This window comes from Macaca mulatta, chromosome 5, assembly GCF_049350105.2.
Source record: "Macaca mulatta isolate MMU2019108-1 chromosome 5, T2T-MMU8v2.0, whole genome shotgun sequence".
In the NCBI taxonomy this organism is placed as follows: domain Eukaryota; kingdom Metazoa; phylum Chordata; class Mammalia; order Primates; family Cercopithecidae; genus Macaca; species Macaca mulatta.
The window spans coordinates 100,025,001-100,042,700 of NC_133410.1; the positions used below are offsets into that span (position 1 = coordinate 100,025,001).

Consider the following 17,700-nt stretch of genomic DNA (forward strand, 5'->3'; position numbering starts at 1 on the left):
TTTGGCATGACCTTCACAACATCGTCTGTTGTGTATCCTGCATAGATTTATTTTTATGTGTGTATGAGAGAGTTTTTATTGTTCCTTTTCATTTATTGAATGTAATTATCTCTCTTAATATTAGAAATTGCTTTTTTTAAATATCCCTGGAAGAGCACACTATGGTATATTTCTGCATTTCTGATAATTTTTTACTAAGTCATCTATGCATTCAAGAATTTGTTAATGAATCAATTTATCAAGTACCTACCATGTTCTTAGTAATATTCTAAGGCATTGGTATTTTGATGTCAACAACACGGACTAAATCCCTGCATTAATGGTGTTTGGGTTCTTGGGAGAAGAAATAGACAACCAGCAAACATATATATATAAAATGTCAGGTAATGTGATAAATGTTATGATGAAAAGTAAAGCGGAATATGAAGGATAGAAAGTGGCACTGGAGTGAGCTGGTGTTTCAAAAAGGATGGCCAAGGAAGGCCACTTTGATTATGGAACATTTTAGTATAGACCATAATAAAGAAAGGGAGAAAGGCACTCATGTTTTTATGGGAAGAAACCTGAGAATAACAACTGCAAAAGCAAGAGAATACTCGGTCTTTTCAGGAATGGAAGATATTGTGTTTCGAGTAGAATAAATGAAGAGACAGGTAATACAAGTTTAGGTCACAGAGAAATCTTATCATAAAAGGTCTAGTATGTCATGATAAATTCTTAAGATCTTATTTCACATATGATGAAAAGCCATTGGAGTGTTTGTCGAAAAAAAGAATGACATAATCAGACTATTGTTAAACTATTGCTTTGGTTTCTGTGTAGATACAGGCATTACTGGACATGGTAGAAGAAGGAAGTCAAGGCTTCTATAGTTGAAAGATTATGATGGCTTAAACTGGAGTGGTAAAAGTTGAGGGGATAAGAATTGATTGAATATTGAGTATATTTTGAATGTTGGGTCAGCAGAATTTGTTAATATATTGTATGTAGAATATCCTAAAAGAACAAAGTCAAAGATAATTTGTGATACTAATTTTTTAATGTTTTCCTATTTTTACCCTTTAGGTAACTTTCTGATGTTACAAATAAATAGATAGCATGATACAGAGATTAGTAAAATCTTATTTGTTTGGTTGGCTTAATTGTGTTAGTAGTGAGGCGGTAATTGTGAAATGGCAGACGATGTTGGTTTTGCAAGGGCTAATATTCAGTCCTACAAGTAATACTAATTTCTGGTAATATATTTTATTTGTCAGATAACTGAAAGCATGTAGGTAAAACTAAACATAATTTGGGATGGATGCTGATGAATCAATAATTATGGTATAGAAATATGATTCATTAATATATAGGGGAAGAAATAAGCAGGCAAAAAAATTCTTTGAGGGATAGCTGATGAATTTTGAATATAAAACCATGCAATAGGTATATATTTAAGGAATCAATGTGTTTTATAAAAATAATTTTAAGTAAACATGGCATCATTGTGGTTCTCTAATGGGAATAAATTTTAAGAGGGATCTATTATTTATACTATGTATATTTAAAGCAATTACTTTTGATTAATGTAATACAAAATGATAGTTACACTCATGTAATTCCAAATAATAAACCATCTCAAAACATGTCAGTCTAAAATAATAATTTATTGTTGTTGTTTATGATTCTGTAGGTCGACCGGACTCATCTGGGCAGTTCTTATGTAGGGTTTTAAAGTGGGTACAGTTAGACTGAGGTGGAGAATGAGGTCGTCTGAAGACTCAAGTGAGGTAGACTCCCAGAATAATTCCTTTATTCACAAGTCTGGTGCTGGGCTGGAAACACTGTACCTACTGGGATTTCTCTCTCTCTCTCTCTGTCTCTCTCTCACACACACATACACACACACACACACGCACACACACGCACACACACACACACACACACACTGCTCTATTCTACTTCTGCCTCCTTCTTTCTGTCCTCAGCCTCTCCATGGACTAGCTTGAGCTTTCTCACAGTATGCTGGTTTTGGATAATTAGACTTGTTTTATGATATCTGGCTTCCCCTAGGGTGCATGTTCCAGAGGAAAAGAAAGGGAAACATGACAGTCTAATTAGGACTAGACCAGAAATACACAGCTTCACCTCCACATCTTTCTATTGATTTAGCAGTTCCAGGGTGTGTCAACGGTCCCTAAGACTACCCCTACATTCAGAGATTTGTAAGAAGACACGGAATTCAACAAAGATCACACTCTCCTCTACCAGCAATGTAAATACAGGACATGTATATAATGTTTCTGCCCAGTAAAGGCTGTTAGCCAACTCAGCACCAAAGGATTTTACTGGGGGCTTATTATGTAGGAACCCTGTACCTAGGTATATATCAATATTCTAAACTCCCAGAAGCAATCAGGTATTTAATGTAAACAATATTGTACAAATATTGTTTGTACAAACTACTTAGGGACAGTGAGCCAATCTTACCATTTATGGAAATCTTTATATGCACGTAGGACTCTGGTTACCAGTCAGTCAAGTTCTTATATACCAACCAGTGGCTAATCTTGCAAGTGGGCCTTTCTAAGCACTGTATATTAATTTGTTCTCTATCTCCATCAGTTTAATTATTATAATATTTAGCTCCCATAAATAAGTAAGAACATGTATAATTTGTCTTACTTTCCTTGGCATATCTCACTTAACATAATGACCTCAGGCTCCATCCATGTTGTTACAAATGATAGCATCTAATTCTTTTTTATGGCTGAATAGTATTCATTGTGTATATGTATCACATTTTCTTAATCCATTCATTTGTTGATAGTCACTTGGATTACTTACTAATCTTGACTGCTATGAATAGTGCTACAATAAACATGGGAGTGCAGATATCTCTTCAATATACTAATTTCCCTTCTTTGGGGAATATATCTAGCTGTGGGATTGATAGATCAAACTGTACATCTATTTTTAGTTTTGTGAGGAACCTCCAAGCTGTACTGCATAGTAGTTGTACAAATTTCCATTCCCACCAACAGTGTATGAAGGTTCCCTTCTCTTCACTCCCCCAAGCATTTGTTATTTTGCCTGCCTTTTGGATAAACACCATTTTAACAAGGATGAGATGATATCTCATTGTAGTTTTGATTTGCATTTCTCTGATGATTAGTGATGTTGAGCACCATTTGATATATGTGTTTCCTATTTGTATGTATTCTTTAGAGAAATGTCTATTCAGATATTTTGGCCATTTTTCAATTGCATTGTTAATTTTTTTTTTTTTCCTATAGAGTTGTTTGAGCTCCTGATTTATTCTGATGTTAATTCCTTGTTCAATGGATAGTTTTCAGACATTTTCTCCTATTCTGTGAGTTTGTCTTCACTTTATTGTTTCCTTTGTTGTGCAAAAGCTTTTTAACTTGATGTGATCTCATCCAATTTTGCTTTGGTTGACTGTGGTTTAGGGGTATTAATTAAGAAATCCTTGTCTAGTCCATGGTCTTGGAGAGTTTCCCCAGTGTTTTCTTTTAGTACTTTGATAGCTAGGTCTTAGATTTAAGTCATTAATCCAATGTTTCTCTGTTGATTTTCTTTCTGGATGATCTGTCGAATGCTGAATGTGGGATGTTGAAGTCCCCAAGTATTATTGTATTGGAGTTAATCTCTCTCTTTAGCTCTAATAATATTTACTTTATAAATCTGGGTACTCTTGTATTGGGTATGTATATACTTACAGTTGTATCCTCTCGCTGAATTGACCTCTTTATCATTATATAATGACCTTCTTTGTGTCTTTCTATATTTTTTGTCTTGAAATCTACTTTTTTTCTGATATAAGTATAGCTAGTCCTGCTCTTGTTTGCATTTGCAAGGAATGTATTTTCCATCCCTTTATTTTCAGTCTATATTTGTTTTTACAGGTAAAGTGTATTTCTTGTATGAAACAGATTATTAGGTCATTTTTTTTATCCATTCAGCTACTCTATGACTTTCAATTGGAGAGTTTATTTCATTTACATTCATTTACAACATAAACAATGTTATTAATAAGTAAGTACTTACTCCTACTTACTCCTATTTTGTTTTCTGGTTGTTTTTTCCTTCTTTCCTCCCTTGCTGTTTTCTTTTGTGTGAAGGTAATTTTCTCTGGTGGTATGTTCTGATTTCTTGCTTTTTATTTTTCTTTATCTGCTGTAGGTTTTTTGATATGAGGTTACCATGAGACTTGCAAGTAACAACTTATAACCCATTTTTTTAAACAATAGATTTAAAATGCAATGACAACATGGATTGCATGAACAAACAAGTACAGAGAAAACTATTAAAAATCCTACACTTTAACTTCATCCTCCAACTTTTTAACTTTTTACTGTGTCTATTTATATCTTATACTATGTCTTGAAAAGTTGTTTTAGTTATTTTTGTTACATTCATCTTTTAGTTTTTCTACCCAAGATATGAGTAGTTTACATACCATAGTTATGGTGTTATGATATTCTGTGTTTTTCTGTGTACTTACTATTACCAGTGAGTTTTGTAACTTCAGGTGATTTCTTATTGCTCATTAACATCCTTTTCTTTCAGATTGAAGAATTCTCTTTCTTTAGCATTTCTTGTAGGACAGGTTTGGTTTTAACAAAATCTCTGTCTTTTGTTTGACTGAGAACATCTTTATTTCTCCTTTATGTTTGAGGATATCTTTGTCAGATATACTATTCTATGATAAAGGTTTTTTCCTTCAGCACTTTAAATATGTAATGCCATTCTTTCCTGGCCTGTAAGGTTTCCACTGAAAAGCCTGCTGCCAGACATACAGGAGCTCCAATGTATGTTGTCCCTTTTCTCTTGCTGCTTTTTGGGATCCTTTCTTTATCCTTGTCCTTTTTTAGTTTAGTTATTAAATGTCTTGAGATAGTCTTCTTTGGGTTAACCTGCTTGGTGTTCTATAAATTTTAGGTACTTAAATATTTATATCTATGTCTAGGTTTAGGAAGTACTGTGTTATTGTCCATACCTTCGTTTGTCTCTCTACCTCTTCTTTAAGGCCAATAATGCTTAGATTTGCCCCATTTAGGCTATTTTCTAGATTTTGCAGGTGTGCTTCATTTTACTTTTTATCTCCCCTGATTGTGTATTTTCAAATAGCCTGTCTTCAGGCTCACTACTTTTTTATTCTCCTTGATCAGTTCTTCTGAGACTCTGATCTGTTTTTCAGTATTTCAATTGTATTTTTCAGCTCTAGAATTTCTGCTTGATTCTTTTAAATTATTTCCATCTATTTGTTAAATTTATGTGATAGATTGATTCCTTTCCATTTGTTAGCTTGAATTTCATTGAGTTTCCACAAAATAACTATTTTGAATTCTCTGTTTGAAAGATCACATATCTCTCTTTCTCTTCAGCATTGGCCACTGGTGCCACATGTAGTTTCTTCTGTGAGGTCATGTTTTCCTAAATGGTCTTGATGCTTGTGGATATTCATCAGTGTCTGGTGTCTGGGTATTGAAGAGTTAGGTATTTATTGTAGTCTTTGCAGTCTGGGCTTGTTTTTGAACTCATCCTTCTTAGGAAGGCTTTCTAGGTATTCAAAGACACTTTGCTGCTGTGATATGTCTTTGGTTACTGTGGCCATATCTGCATTAGAGGGCACCCCACGCCCAGTAAAGCTGTCATCTTGCAGACTCATAGGGGTACTGCCTTGGTTCTTGGCTAGGGTCAGGAAAATTTTTTTGTATTAACATACAGAGATTCTTGTTATTTTCTCTCATTTCCCCCCAAACATAGTCTCTCCCACTATTTTGAGTTGCCAAGAGCTGGGGGAAGGGCGACACAAGCACCCCTGTTGCCACCTCACTGGGACCAAACTGCATTCAACCCAAAGCCAACACAGCACTGTGTCTTCCCAAGGCCCACTGTGACCTCCCAAGGCCCACTGTGACCAATGCCTGGCTATCACCTGTGTTCACTCAAGTCCAAGGGCCCTACAATTAGCACGTGGTGAATCCAGCCAGGCTTATTTTCTTCTGTTCATGGTACTGACTTTCTCTCTCCCTGTAGCCACCACTACCCCAGACCCAGGGTGAGCAATGCCTGGCTACTCTTGTTGTTCACTCAGGGCCCTGTGCTCTTTTGTCAGCTTATGGTGAATGTTGCTTGTCCCGAGTCTCTCCTTTCAGAGAAGTGGGCTCCTATCTGGCCCAGGGCAGGTCCAGAAATGCCATCAAGGAGCCAGTGCCTGGAATCCAGGACCCCAGGAGCTTGTTTGGTGCTCTTCCCCACTATGGTGGAGCCGGTACAAGCTGCAATAAAAAGTCCCATTTACTCCTTCCTCTCTTTTTCTAAGCAGGAGACTCTACCCATAGCCACCACAGCTGTGAATGTGCTGGGTCACACCTGAAGCCAGCGTAGCTCTGAGTCTCACTCAAGGCCAGCAGTGAGTACTGCCTGCCTGCCACTGCTCATTACTTAGAGCCCAAGGGCTGTTTAGTCAGCAGGTGATGAATCCTGCCAGAACTGGGTCCTTCCCTTTAGGGCAGTGGGTTCCCTTTAGCCTGGGGTATATCTAGAATTGTCAACCAGGAGCTAGGACCTGAAATGGGGGCCTCAGGTCTCTGCCTGTTGCCCTATTCTATTGTGGCTGTCCCAATACCCAAGTTGGAAGACAAAGTCCTCTTTAGTTTCCCCTCTCCTCTCCTTAAGCAGAGAGAAGTTTCTCCCAGAGTTTCAAGCTGTGCTGCCTGGAGTTGGGGGAGGGTTGATGCAGAAACTCCTTTGGCCACCCCAGCTTGTGTCTCACTGGGTCATTTGCACCTTAGCTTCATGGACTTCAAGTTCAGCACCAGGACTTGCCCAGGAATTACAGTCCTTATGCCCTAGACTGCATTTCAAGTTTATGTAGGACCGCAGAGCTCTTTAGCCTATGGTGGCAGGGCTTACTGGAATTCAGCTTCCAATTGCTGGGATGAGTAATTCACTTCTGGCTAGGACTGGTCTAGATGCTCCTTCCATGATCACCAACTGAGTTCTGCCCTGAGTCACTTTCCACTGTGACCAGGCAGCACTGTATTCCAATGCTAAGTTCCACAATTACTGCACTGTACCGCCTTGAAGCATACAGATTCTCTCTCCATGGCCGGTGGCTGACTACTGCTGGGGAATAGGGGAGGGGTGGTGTAGGTGATTCAAGACTGTCTCTCCTACCCTATTCAGTGCCTCTTTCCTCTATATGATGTTAAAACCAGGTACTGTAATTACTTACCTGAGTTTTGGTTTCTATGAAGGTGCTTTCTTGTGTGGAGAGTTGTTCAATTTGTTGTTCCTGGTTGGGGGGAATGATTTCTGGAAGCTTCTATTCAGCCGTATTGCTCCGCCTTTCTCACTATATCCCTCAATGCTATTTTAATTTCCATTAAGTTTGGAAGTTTCCATTAAATGTCACCATATTTAAATTAACTTCAAAGAATTATGTTTTTAAAAAGTGTTTTACAAAATTCTGTTTAAAAACACTGCAAGTAAATTCTAAATTAAGATATCAACTACTAAACAAGACTTTATATATATGTTTATATAGTATTATTTGTTGTCAATATTTTTTTCTCTTGGTTCAGTCAAGATAAATTTAGAATAAATAGTATACCTATTATTTGACTATTGCAGACAGCATTACTGATGGATGATGAATGCTCACATAGCAAGAAAAATGAGAATTATATCCTGGTAAGACAAATAAAATTATTTTTACATAAATTAAAGTCAAAATGAATTTTGTTTAATTTGTGTTAAAAGATATGCGATATCTCTCAGACATAGTAGACCTCTGGGAAAAATATTTCAGGAGGAAAATATTAGCAAATACTTTCATATTGTCTATTAGCTTCATATTGCTGTTCAAATTCTTCTCACACACTGTCCAAATCATTTTAGAAAGGTTGGTACAAGATAAAGAACTTGTCAACATTAATACATACTAAAAATAATGGCATACCTCCTCTCCCTTCTATAGTTCACACATTCATTTTCTGTCTTAAATTCAAATCTCAATTAGTTTTTCATTTTTTCTGGGTTGGTGTCTTGGATTTCTCCTGTTTTGGTTCTTTAAGTAGTACTAATAGAAATTTTTCTTTGTAAAATGGCTTATTTTACCATGCCTTCAGATATTGGGTCATAGTCTGTTTTGCTTACTTTAATCAAATAATTCATTTAAGAAATTTTGCGTACACAATTTTCTGAGAATCTATTAAAATAATATCTTGGATTATTAAATTTAAGGCTTCACTTTGTATATCACTGAGTTAAACAGGGCCCTGGAAATCTGAAGGATATATACATTTGGATTGCATTCCTTAATTGGCCAAAGTGAGGATTCTGTAGGATAAGCTTGAATACTGTGGTAGAGTTCAGGTACAGAACATGGGAATTTTTCTGAATTAATTTGTATGTAAAGGATAGATATTGAATTATTGCTAGCAAAATTTTACAGCCAATAAAGGCCTTAATTATAGGGAAGGAAAAAAATATGTATGTTTCTTCAAACAAAAAGAATTTTAAGAAACTGAGTCATTATAACCTCAATCTTGGTTTGAGAATCCAGAGTAGATTGGCATCACTGAAACATTTGTTCTGTCAAAAGATGCCAGGGCAGTTTTATTTGAAAACAGTTGAAACCAACATGTATTCAGTTGAATGATGTTCTGTTCCTGAACACCTGTTGCTCTCAATAATTTGAAAAACCTTGGTATGAGATAATAGCAGAGGTAATAATCACACCATCATTCTTGTTCACACCGATATTAAGATTTTAAAATATGTGATATATACATCAGATACTGAATCTGACTGGGAATTCACACTGTTATATTTTTGATATAATATCATTATCAATGATAATTTAGGCAACTGATCTCATGTACAGCACTTCAGTGTTGATTTCTTACTTTAGTATTATCATTTCATGTGAATACTATACTCATTTTTATTGTTTTTTACATCATTTCAAATATTATTTCACAGTTTACCTATAGGTATGAACACATTTTTTAAAATAAGAACTTAGTAACCCAGGTAAAATTCAAGGCTATGATTTATTACTAATGTGCTCATTTGAGATAGACCATGAATATGAGAAGCTGTCAAATATGGACTCAATATGAGTTCAGTTTTTCTGGCAATAGTTCCGTCTGTTGTATTTTGAAATTGCCTACTGTATTAGTCCATTCTCACACTGCTTTAAAGAACTATCTGAGACTGAGTACTTTATAAAGGAAATAGGTTTAATTGACTCATAGTTCCACAGGCTGTACATGAGTCATGCCTGGGTAGGCCTCAGGAAACTTACAATCATGGCAGAAAGGTGAAGGGGAAGCAAGCATGTCTTCAAATGGCAGAAGGAGAGGGAGACAAAGAGAGAGAGAGAGAAGGGGAAAGTGCTACACACTTTCAAGCAACCAGATCTTGGGAGAACTCTGTCATAAGAAGAGCAGGTGGAAATTTGTCTCCATGATTCAATCACCCTCCCACCAGGCTCCTTCTCCAACACTGGGAATTACAATTCAGCATGAGATTTGTGTGGGGAAACAGAGCCAAACCATATCCTCCACTTAAATAACTATTGAATTTTATTTTAGAGGTTGAATCATATCAATATACGTGCTATAGACTGAAAATTGATGTTCTCCAAAAATTCAGCTTGAAATTTTTACCTCCAATGTTACAGTATTAGGAAGTCAAACCTATTACTATGATTAGGCCCTTAGTATAAAGCCCTTATGAATGTTATTAGTGCCCTCATAAAAGAGGTCTCAGAAAATATTCTCATCCCTTCCAACATGTGAGGACTTGGAAGATTGCTGTCTGTGAACCAGAAAGCCCTCACTAACCCCTGAATCTTCTGACACCTTGATTTTGAACTTCCCAGCCTCTAGAACTGTAAAAAATAAATTTCAATGGTTTAGAAGCCACCCAGTTAATGGTACCATGTTGTATCAAATAAAATGTAGTAAGGAATTAAGTGGAATTAATTTTGTCATGCATAAAATTCTTTGGAAATGATTATGTTTTCCTTGGTGACTCTATAGTACTAAAAGAATATTAGACTTAAGTGTTTTATAATGATATTGGGCTTACATGGTTATTTTTTGTTTGTTTCATAAAATGTACAATTCAACTATTGTTTTTATTGTACTATATGGATGCATTAAGTAGCCATGCTGACAGATGCAATAAAATGAGTAAAATAAACAAATATTTTGATTTCTTTTAGACATAAATTTAGCATTTTTTTCACTGTAGTTTTCATACCACACATAAGTAATTTGGCAGATATTCTATTATTTATAGTTTTCTTAGGAAAACTTGGCATGTTGATGGCACAAATTAAAATTCGGATAATAATTAGGAGTAAACAAGATAATTCAATTTAGTCTTGCCTACAATAAAGATATTCTTAATAGCTTAGGAATATAATGAATACCACTTTAAAATGCATTCCAAAAGAAAGAAGGAAAGGTACAATGTGTTTTAGCAGAAACACTTGTGTCCTTTGGATAGTGGCTGATACATAGCACAGAAATTAGAAGGTAAATAATTGCCAGATGAAAGTGTTAAATTATAATTAGTAGTATAATAGCAAACATTTTGAAGATAGATATAATTTGAATATTCTGAGAAACTGTTGATGTCAGATTCTCAGCTAAGGAAATTATCTGTTTGCTTTGAAGGTCTTCAGTTATATTATTAGCAGTCAGTTTATGTCTTTGTAATGAACACGTCTTCTTTTTCTCAGATTGTTTATTTTACTTTAGTAAATCTGATGGGAAGCCTTATGTCAGAATATGTAACAAACATTGATTCATGTAGGCTAAATTTATTTAATTAAAATTATGTTGCATATGCTTCCTATTAAGAATAAAGGTTTATTTAGACTAGTTAGGCCCTGCTTAACAAGAAAGACTTTGGCAGCCACCTTTAAGCCTGAAGCTTTAAAAATGCTGAGCAAAATTGTCAAAGCATAATTAAGAGTAGAGAAATTAAGCTCACTTTTCTCCCATAAGTGTCTTTGCCAAAGACAGAAACTTTGACAATAGAACCAAGTGGAAAAGTGGAGCCATGCCAGTTACCACACCATGCTGAAGACTGATTAGTCATAATTTTTGGTAATAATGCCCACAGGAATAAACCTGGCAATGGTGTACTCTCTTGTTAGCATTAACCCTTTTTCTCCCCGTTTTCCTTGCTCTTTCCCATGGGCCCTGGTCACTTAGTGATACTAGTTTTAAAAGTTTCATTTCTCACCATTTCTGTTACTTTCTTGAATGTGGTGAGTCATTCAGAACAAGTAACAACCATTGATTGAGGTCCTCCTATGCATAAGATTTTATGTAAAGGTACTGGGGCTGGGAATATTTTATTCTGACTATGGAAAGCTTTGGGAACAATGACACTGGTTTTATTTGCAAACAGCCTGGAAAAGTGCAAAGTATTGGGAGTTGAGGAGAGACAAATGTCCTGAAATCTCAGCTAAAAGAGCAAAGGCCTTGTGCTAGACCCTGAGGGTACAGAAACTATATATATTCGGTTATGTGTCGCCTGTATGATGAGGAAAAAGTTGTTTGGTGTGAAGGACAATGTAAACTTTATAAATAACTTAGACTCCATTTTACAAGAAGTAAGGTACAGGAAGTAGTCAAAAATTTAGCAAGTGATAAAATGCAAAATGAAGAATATTTTCTACTTCTTGAGCTTGAATTCCACAGAATGAGTTTTGGACTTTATTTGAAATTTGTCAATTGCTAGGATATCAAGAGGCCCTGATCAAATAAAATTTATTTTAAAAATGAATACTTCTTATACACTATTGTTGGATATCTATATCTGCATATGCTCTAACTAGGATGAAAATTACCTATATTCATGTTAAAATAATAGACTTTACAGATGATCTAGAGCAGGAGTCCACAACCATCAGACCACAGACCAGTATTGGTCTGTGGCCTGTTAGGAACCGGTCACAAAGCAGGAGATGACCGGTGCGCAAGCAGGCATTACCACCTGAGCTCTGCCTTCTGTCAGATCAGTGGAGACATTAGATTCTCATAGGAGTGCAAACCCTATTGTGAACTGAGCATGCGAGGGATCTAGGTTGTGTGCTCCTATGAGAATCTAACCTAATGCCTAGTGATCTGAGGTGGAACAGTTTCATCCCGAAACAAGTCCCCTATCCATGGAAAAATTGTCTTCCATAAAATGAGTCCCTGGTGCCAAAAAGGTTGAGGACTAGTGATCTAGACTATCATAAATATGTACTAAAAATTCATACATTTTATTTATATGTATGTGTGTATATATGTATATACCTACTGCTATATCTTAAAACATTATAGTTTATTTAATAGTTTCATATTGCTGCTGTAACAAATTACCACAATCTTGCTGGCTTAAAACAGCATGCATTTAGTATCTTACAACTCTGGAAGTCAGAAGTCAAAAATGGGTCTCATGGAAAGAAAATCAATATGATGGCCTGGCTGAGTTCTTTCTGAAGGCTATAAGGGACAGTTTGTTTACTTACCTTTTGAACTTCTAGAAGATGCCTGCATTACTGGACTTTGTAGACCCCTTCTATCTTCAAAACCACCAATGACTTATCTCAAGTCTTCCTCATGCTACATCTCTCTGATTCTGAGTCATCTTCTGTCTCCCATTTTTGACATTTAAGGAACATTGTGATTCACTGGGTCCATCCAGATAGTCCAGGAAAATTCTACTATTACAAGGTTGGCTGATTAGCTACCTTAATTTCATCAAAGTCTTTCATTCCCCTTTGCCATGGATATCTGTTGAGTGGGGCGGGAAGTGTTATTCTGCCTGTCACAGTCAGTAATATCACACGTGTAAGATCAGGATTTTATTTCTTACCAAGTAACCTTTGTTCTGTCCATAAGTATTGAGCTGCTTGTGTAAATATTTGCAATGTGCAATACTTTTCCTCCTCAGTGGTTAATTGATTATCATATTAATACAGAGAAAGGAATTTCCGTTGTGCTGAATTATACAAGCTATGTCTTTTATCTTTGGTATATATTCCCATCTCCTATGCCTAGAAAACTGGTACTTTCCATTTAGTGCCCACTTCAATGACACCTCCTCTACGAGAATTCCTCCCTGAAGCCTCAAAGTACTTTAATCTAACTTCTAATGTGGAACCATAAAATTACATTGTAATTATGTTTATTTAAAATCTCCCAATAGATGCAGATGTTCTTAAAGGCAGATATATTTTATATTCTTTATATTCCCTATTTCAGTTCCTAGTATAGAACCAGGACATAATATACTGTTAATAGATGAATGAGTAAATTGTTAAATGAATTAATGATGAAAATAATTCACTTAAGACCTCTCATTGCCTCTCAAATATTTTATCCTATCTTACAGTAGTTATTTAATAAAATATCCATTTAATAAAATTAGCCATTAGGAACTGAAATAATACAACAAATCTTATCAAGCTATACATGTAATATCAGCCTACCAAGTTTTCTATAATTTATCTTCTTTTTTCTCTACAACTGTCAGCATAGCTCAGCCAATCCTAGGTCTGAATTCATCTTGAGACTTTAACTTGGTGTAGGGAATTCAGTGTCAGGTTGTCTTTTTCTTCGTCAGGATCTTGTCCTCCATTCTAAAAACTTGGCTGCTGCCTTAGCTGGTATTTATCTGATAACCAGTGTCTGAGATAACTGCATTTCTGTTAACTGCCTATTTGGGTTTATAAATATTATCTTTCTCAAGATCTTCCATAGCCAAACACTGAAAGTTTTAGGTACTGAAAACCGTCTGCTTGCTTAGAGTATTAATTCTTAATATGCCAGACTATTGTCTTACTTTACAGATAAGGAATTTGAAGCTTAGAATAGTTAAGTTTCCTGACTAGAGGTTACAATGCTGGTAAATGGCCAAACTGGCATTTCAACTCAAGTCCTTAAAATTCTAAAGACTGGTTTTAACTACTGTACTGTACTGTTTTAACTACTGTACTATTTTATTTTAAACATGATTCTGACTGTCCATTTGTTTGATATAACTGAGGAGTGATAAAGATCAAAATAGAGGAAGAGGTAGAGAGAAGAGAAGAGAAGGACAAGGGAGGAGAGGGGAGAGAGAAAATAAAAAAAAGAAAAGAAAAGAGAAAAAATATGAGAAAACATCCCCCTCTATTAGGTTTGGCATGTATTGAGGTCATAATCCTAACAAGGTTATGCATTTCTTTTATTAACAAACTTAATAGTTTTGAGCCACCTTTGCAATTCTAGAATGAAAGTTACCTGGAATAATGGTCAGTTTTCATAGATGCAGGCAAAATAATTTGACTTAACTTAAACAGAAAGGATTTTATTATAGAATATTTGATAACTCACAAAATTTCTTGAAGGTCAGCAAATCAAAATTTCTTGGAACGTCAGCAAACCATAGCAACAAAATACCGGACAAGATTTCTGCCTGGAGGGGATAAACTGCAGAGCTAAGTTGAAAGCAGCAGCAACAACAACAACAACAAAAAAAAAAAAAAAAAGGGGAAAGGGGATGGAGTTATGGGATTTTCAGTGTTTAGTATGCAAAGTTTAATTTAGTCTACCTGTTTTCAGTAGGATATTCTCTTTCTCAGTTTTGCCTGTTGTTTATTCAGTTTGGAGCTTATCTAATTTTCTTTCTATAGAGAATAAACTCCTAGTCTTCTGCTAGGGATGGGAGGAGAAGTTGCTTGGGTGCATGGAGTACTTTTAGCTAACCCTCTAGTTGCCAGCCTCATCTTTACTCCCACTTTCTTAGGTACACAGCTTTTCTCTGGTCCTAGAGTAAATGTGGGGTTGTTTGAGGGCAAGGAGGTACACTGCTGGCTCAGGTTTCAGATTTCTTGAGACTATTTGCTTTCCAGTGTATGTGTTTATTTTTTCTTCAGCTGCTGCCTGCTCTCAAAGTGCTCACAAATTTTACAGTGAACTTATCTTAAAATGCTCCTCTCTTTATACTTTCTGCTAATATCATAGAGATATTTAGTATTAATATTCATTATTAAAGAATTTTGAAGAATTCTATGCCAAAACCAAGCTGAATACTGTACACATGATTATAAAACATAAACAGTAAACATTCAATTTTATATGAATATTGGTAAATAATACGTGTCTGTATCTACATAGAAAGGACCAAATTGCAGTTAGCATTATGAATTTTAACTTTTTAATTTTCTTGTTACACAGACACTAGTCATTAAGTGTTTAAGAAGAGACCTGATTAGATCAATTGGAATTATCTTTTTTTTTTTGAAATGTATCTTAATAAAACCCTATTAGGAAAATATCAGAACTTTATTAGTAATAATTTCTATATTATGCTAAAATAACTTTTTTAACTCTACTTAATTTATTTCATAAAAAGATTTTAACAAAAGTTTCAGTAAAGTTTCACAAAAATTGCATAAACTCAGATATGTAAAGATTTGCATGTTCTAAAATTTTCACTTAGGGCTAAATATAAAACATATAAAGAAGTAAGACAAATTTCCATAAGCCCCATGGTTTAATATCATTACTTTACAGTCTTATGTGTTTGTTTTAGTGTTTGTTTTAAAGCTTTAGTCAAAAAATACAGGATAAGATTTGTTAATATACACAAAATTTAGTTTTTCAATGTATTCATGTTGAATAATTAGGTTATGTGCTACATAAATTAATACATTTTTATGTGATAAAAACAGTGTAAGTGGTAACAGCTGCCACTAAAGTAGCTTTACGCTTATTCAGATTTAAATTACCTGTTGACTTGAGTAAGTAATTATAATTTTGTCCTAACACTGTGTAACATATGGTGTTTACATTCTTCTCAAGAGCTCCTTGAGGGAAAAAAAAGTACACAGAAACATCGATATAAATAGTGATTTAAGAAACCAATGAAAAACATTTACAAAGATTAATCGTAGTTAATAGGATATTAAATAGTTGCTAAAGTATTTGAATTTGTCTTATTGAATTATTGACATATGATATTATTTTCTATTGTTAACTTGGTGTTGGCGTTGTTACATAATATATTCATTTTGAGTAATCTGTTTTCCAAATGGAAGTTATTTTTTTATTATCATAGAATTCATTTTAAGCTGTGTGTTCCTTTTTCTTAACCACAAAGCATTATTTTACATCTATGTTTATATTTTAGACTTTAGCATGTAAGAAATAGACAGCCTAGCAGACTTTTTAAAAATTAAAAAGTATAGGATATAAGATTTGTTTTAAAACCTTTTAAGTTATAAATCTATTAAAAATTCTAGTATATTTAGATATAATTTTAGAATGGACTGTGTTCCAAATGTTTGCTCAAAAAATTATTTGTTTAGAATGTTGTCCTTGCTAAGCCACAAAGTTCCTTTGAACACATGGTTTATCTAAAAGGTAGCTATATTACAAGCTTTAATTTATTGAGCACTTCCAACGGGCTAGACACATTTTAATGTGTTTTACATATGCTTTTCTGAGGAAAACTTTACCCCAACTCCGTGAGTTAAGCTAGGCATTTTCAACCTAATTTTCTATGAGAAGAAACAGACTCAGATACTTTAATACCTCTGATATGCCTCCAATAAATGGCAGGACCAAATTGATTTCAAAACTTATGCCTGTAAGTACTATGCTATGCTACTTTTCTAATAGCATATATATAGTTATTTTACAATTGCAGGGAACCTTTCTGTTTGTGTGGAATAATTCACTACATATTTTGCCTTGGCATTTAGGAAAAACTGTATTCTGAATTCACAGGAGAGGAGGGTCTTTCTAGATTACTTCCAAGGGCTTAGGTAATTTGGGCCTGAGTCATGTGTTGAGCTACATTTGAATGAGCTATGTAGGTAATATTTACAATTTTATTATTACAAATTTTGGTGCTCTAATTTTTAGTCTGTCATTTTCCAAATAGTCGGGGCAGTTTCTTCCTGGGAGATAAAAGAGTTCAAGTTTGATCTGGAGTGATACGAACCAATGTGTAAATTTGGATTTCCCTTCATCTCATTTCTTCCCTCTACAGCCTCTTCTCCAGATATACTCATTTTCTGGGTGATTTCATGCCATCTATTGACTGATGCCTTTCAATTATTTATCTCCATCTCAGGTTTCTGTAAGTTTCAGATTCATATATTCAGTTGCCTAGTCAGTATATCCACATGGATGGCTACCAGGAATCTCCAAATTGATAAAAACCATTCAAAACATTTTATTCTCATCCCATGATACCTACTTCGCTATTTTAAATTTATTTCTATCCAAGTCTCCAAATCTCTTTTCCAATCTCAATAAATATTTTCATTTACCACTTCATTGTGCAAAAATGAAAAATATTTTTTTCCTCAATTCTTGTAAGTTCTTAGTTGGAACAAAAGGCAGATTAACAAGAGAAACATAGTGTATTAACATGTGCACTGCACATGATGTGAGAGAAACCTCAACAAAGCAGTGACTTAGAACTTCTGGCTTATATAGCATCTTCAACAAAGAACAGTAAATTTGTAGAGAAATTACAGAACAGAGGAAAGAGGTTTTGGTTTTGGGAGAAAACTAATGGTGTAAGGATTCTTTGTAGATTCCCCTGTTGCCCATCTAAGCTGATAAGCATCAGAATTGTCTCTGGTAAAGGAGAATTCATATCCTGCCTTTAGGCAGAAAAAAC

At 34.8% G+C, this 17,700-nt stretch overlaps 1 protein-coding gene across 10 annotated transcripts in view; it reads left to right on the plus strand.

The window, feature by feature from the left end:
* CCSER1 (coiled-coil serine rich protein 1) overlaps window positions 1-17,700 on the plus strand; it is a 1,446,943-nt gene that overhangs the window by 575,666 nt on the left and 853,577 nt on the right. For 3 of the 10 annotated variants that reach the window (XM_078002679.1, XM_078002685.1, XM_078002680.1), the window contains exon 8: window positions 7,642-7,701. The exons of the other annotated variants lie outside the window; for them this stretch is intronic. In XM_078002679.1, the coding sequence (XP_077858805.1) occupies window positions 7,642-7,701 (60 nt within the window). The remainder of the gene's footprint in view (window positions 1-7,641; window positions 7,702-17,700) is intronic. 10 annotated transcript variants of the gene reach the window in all.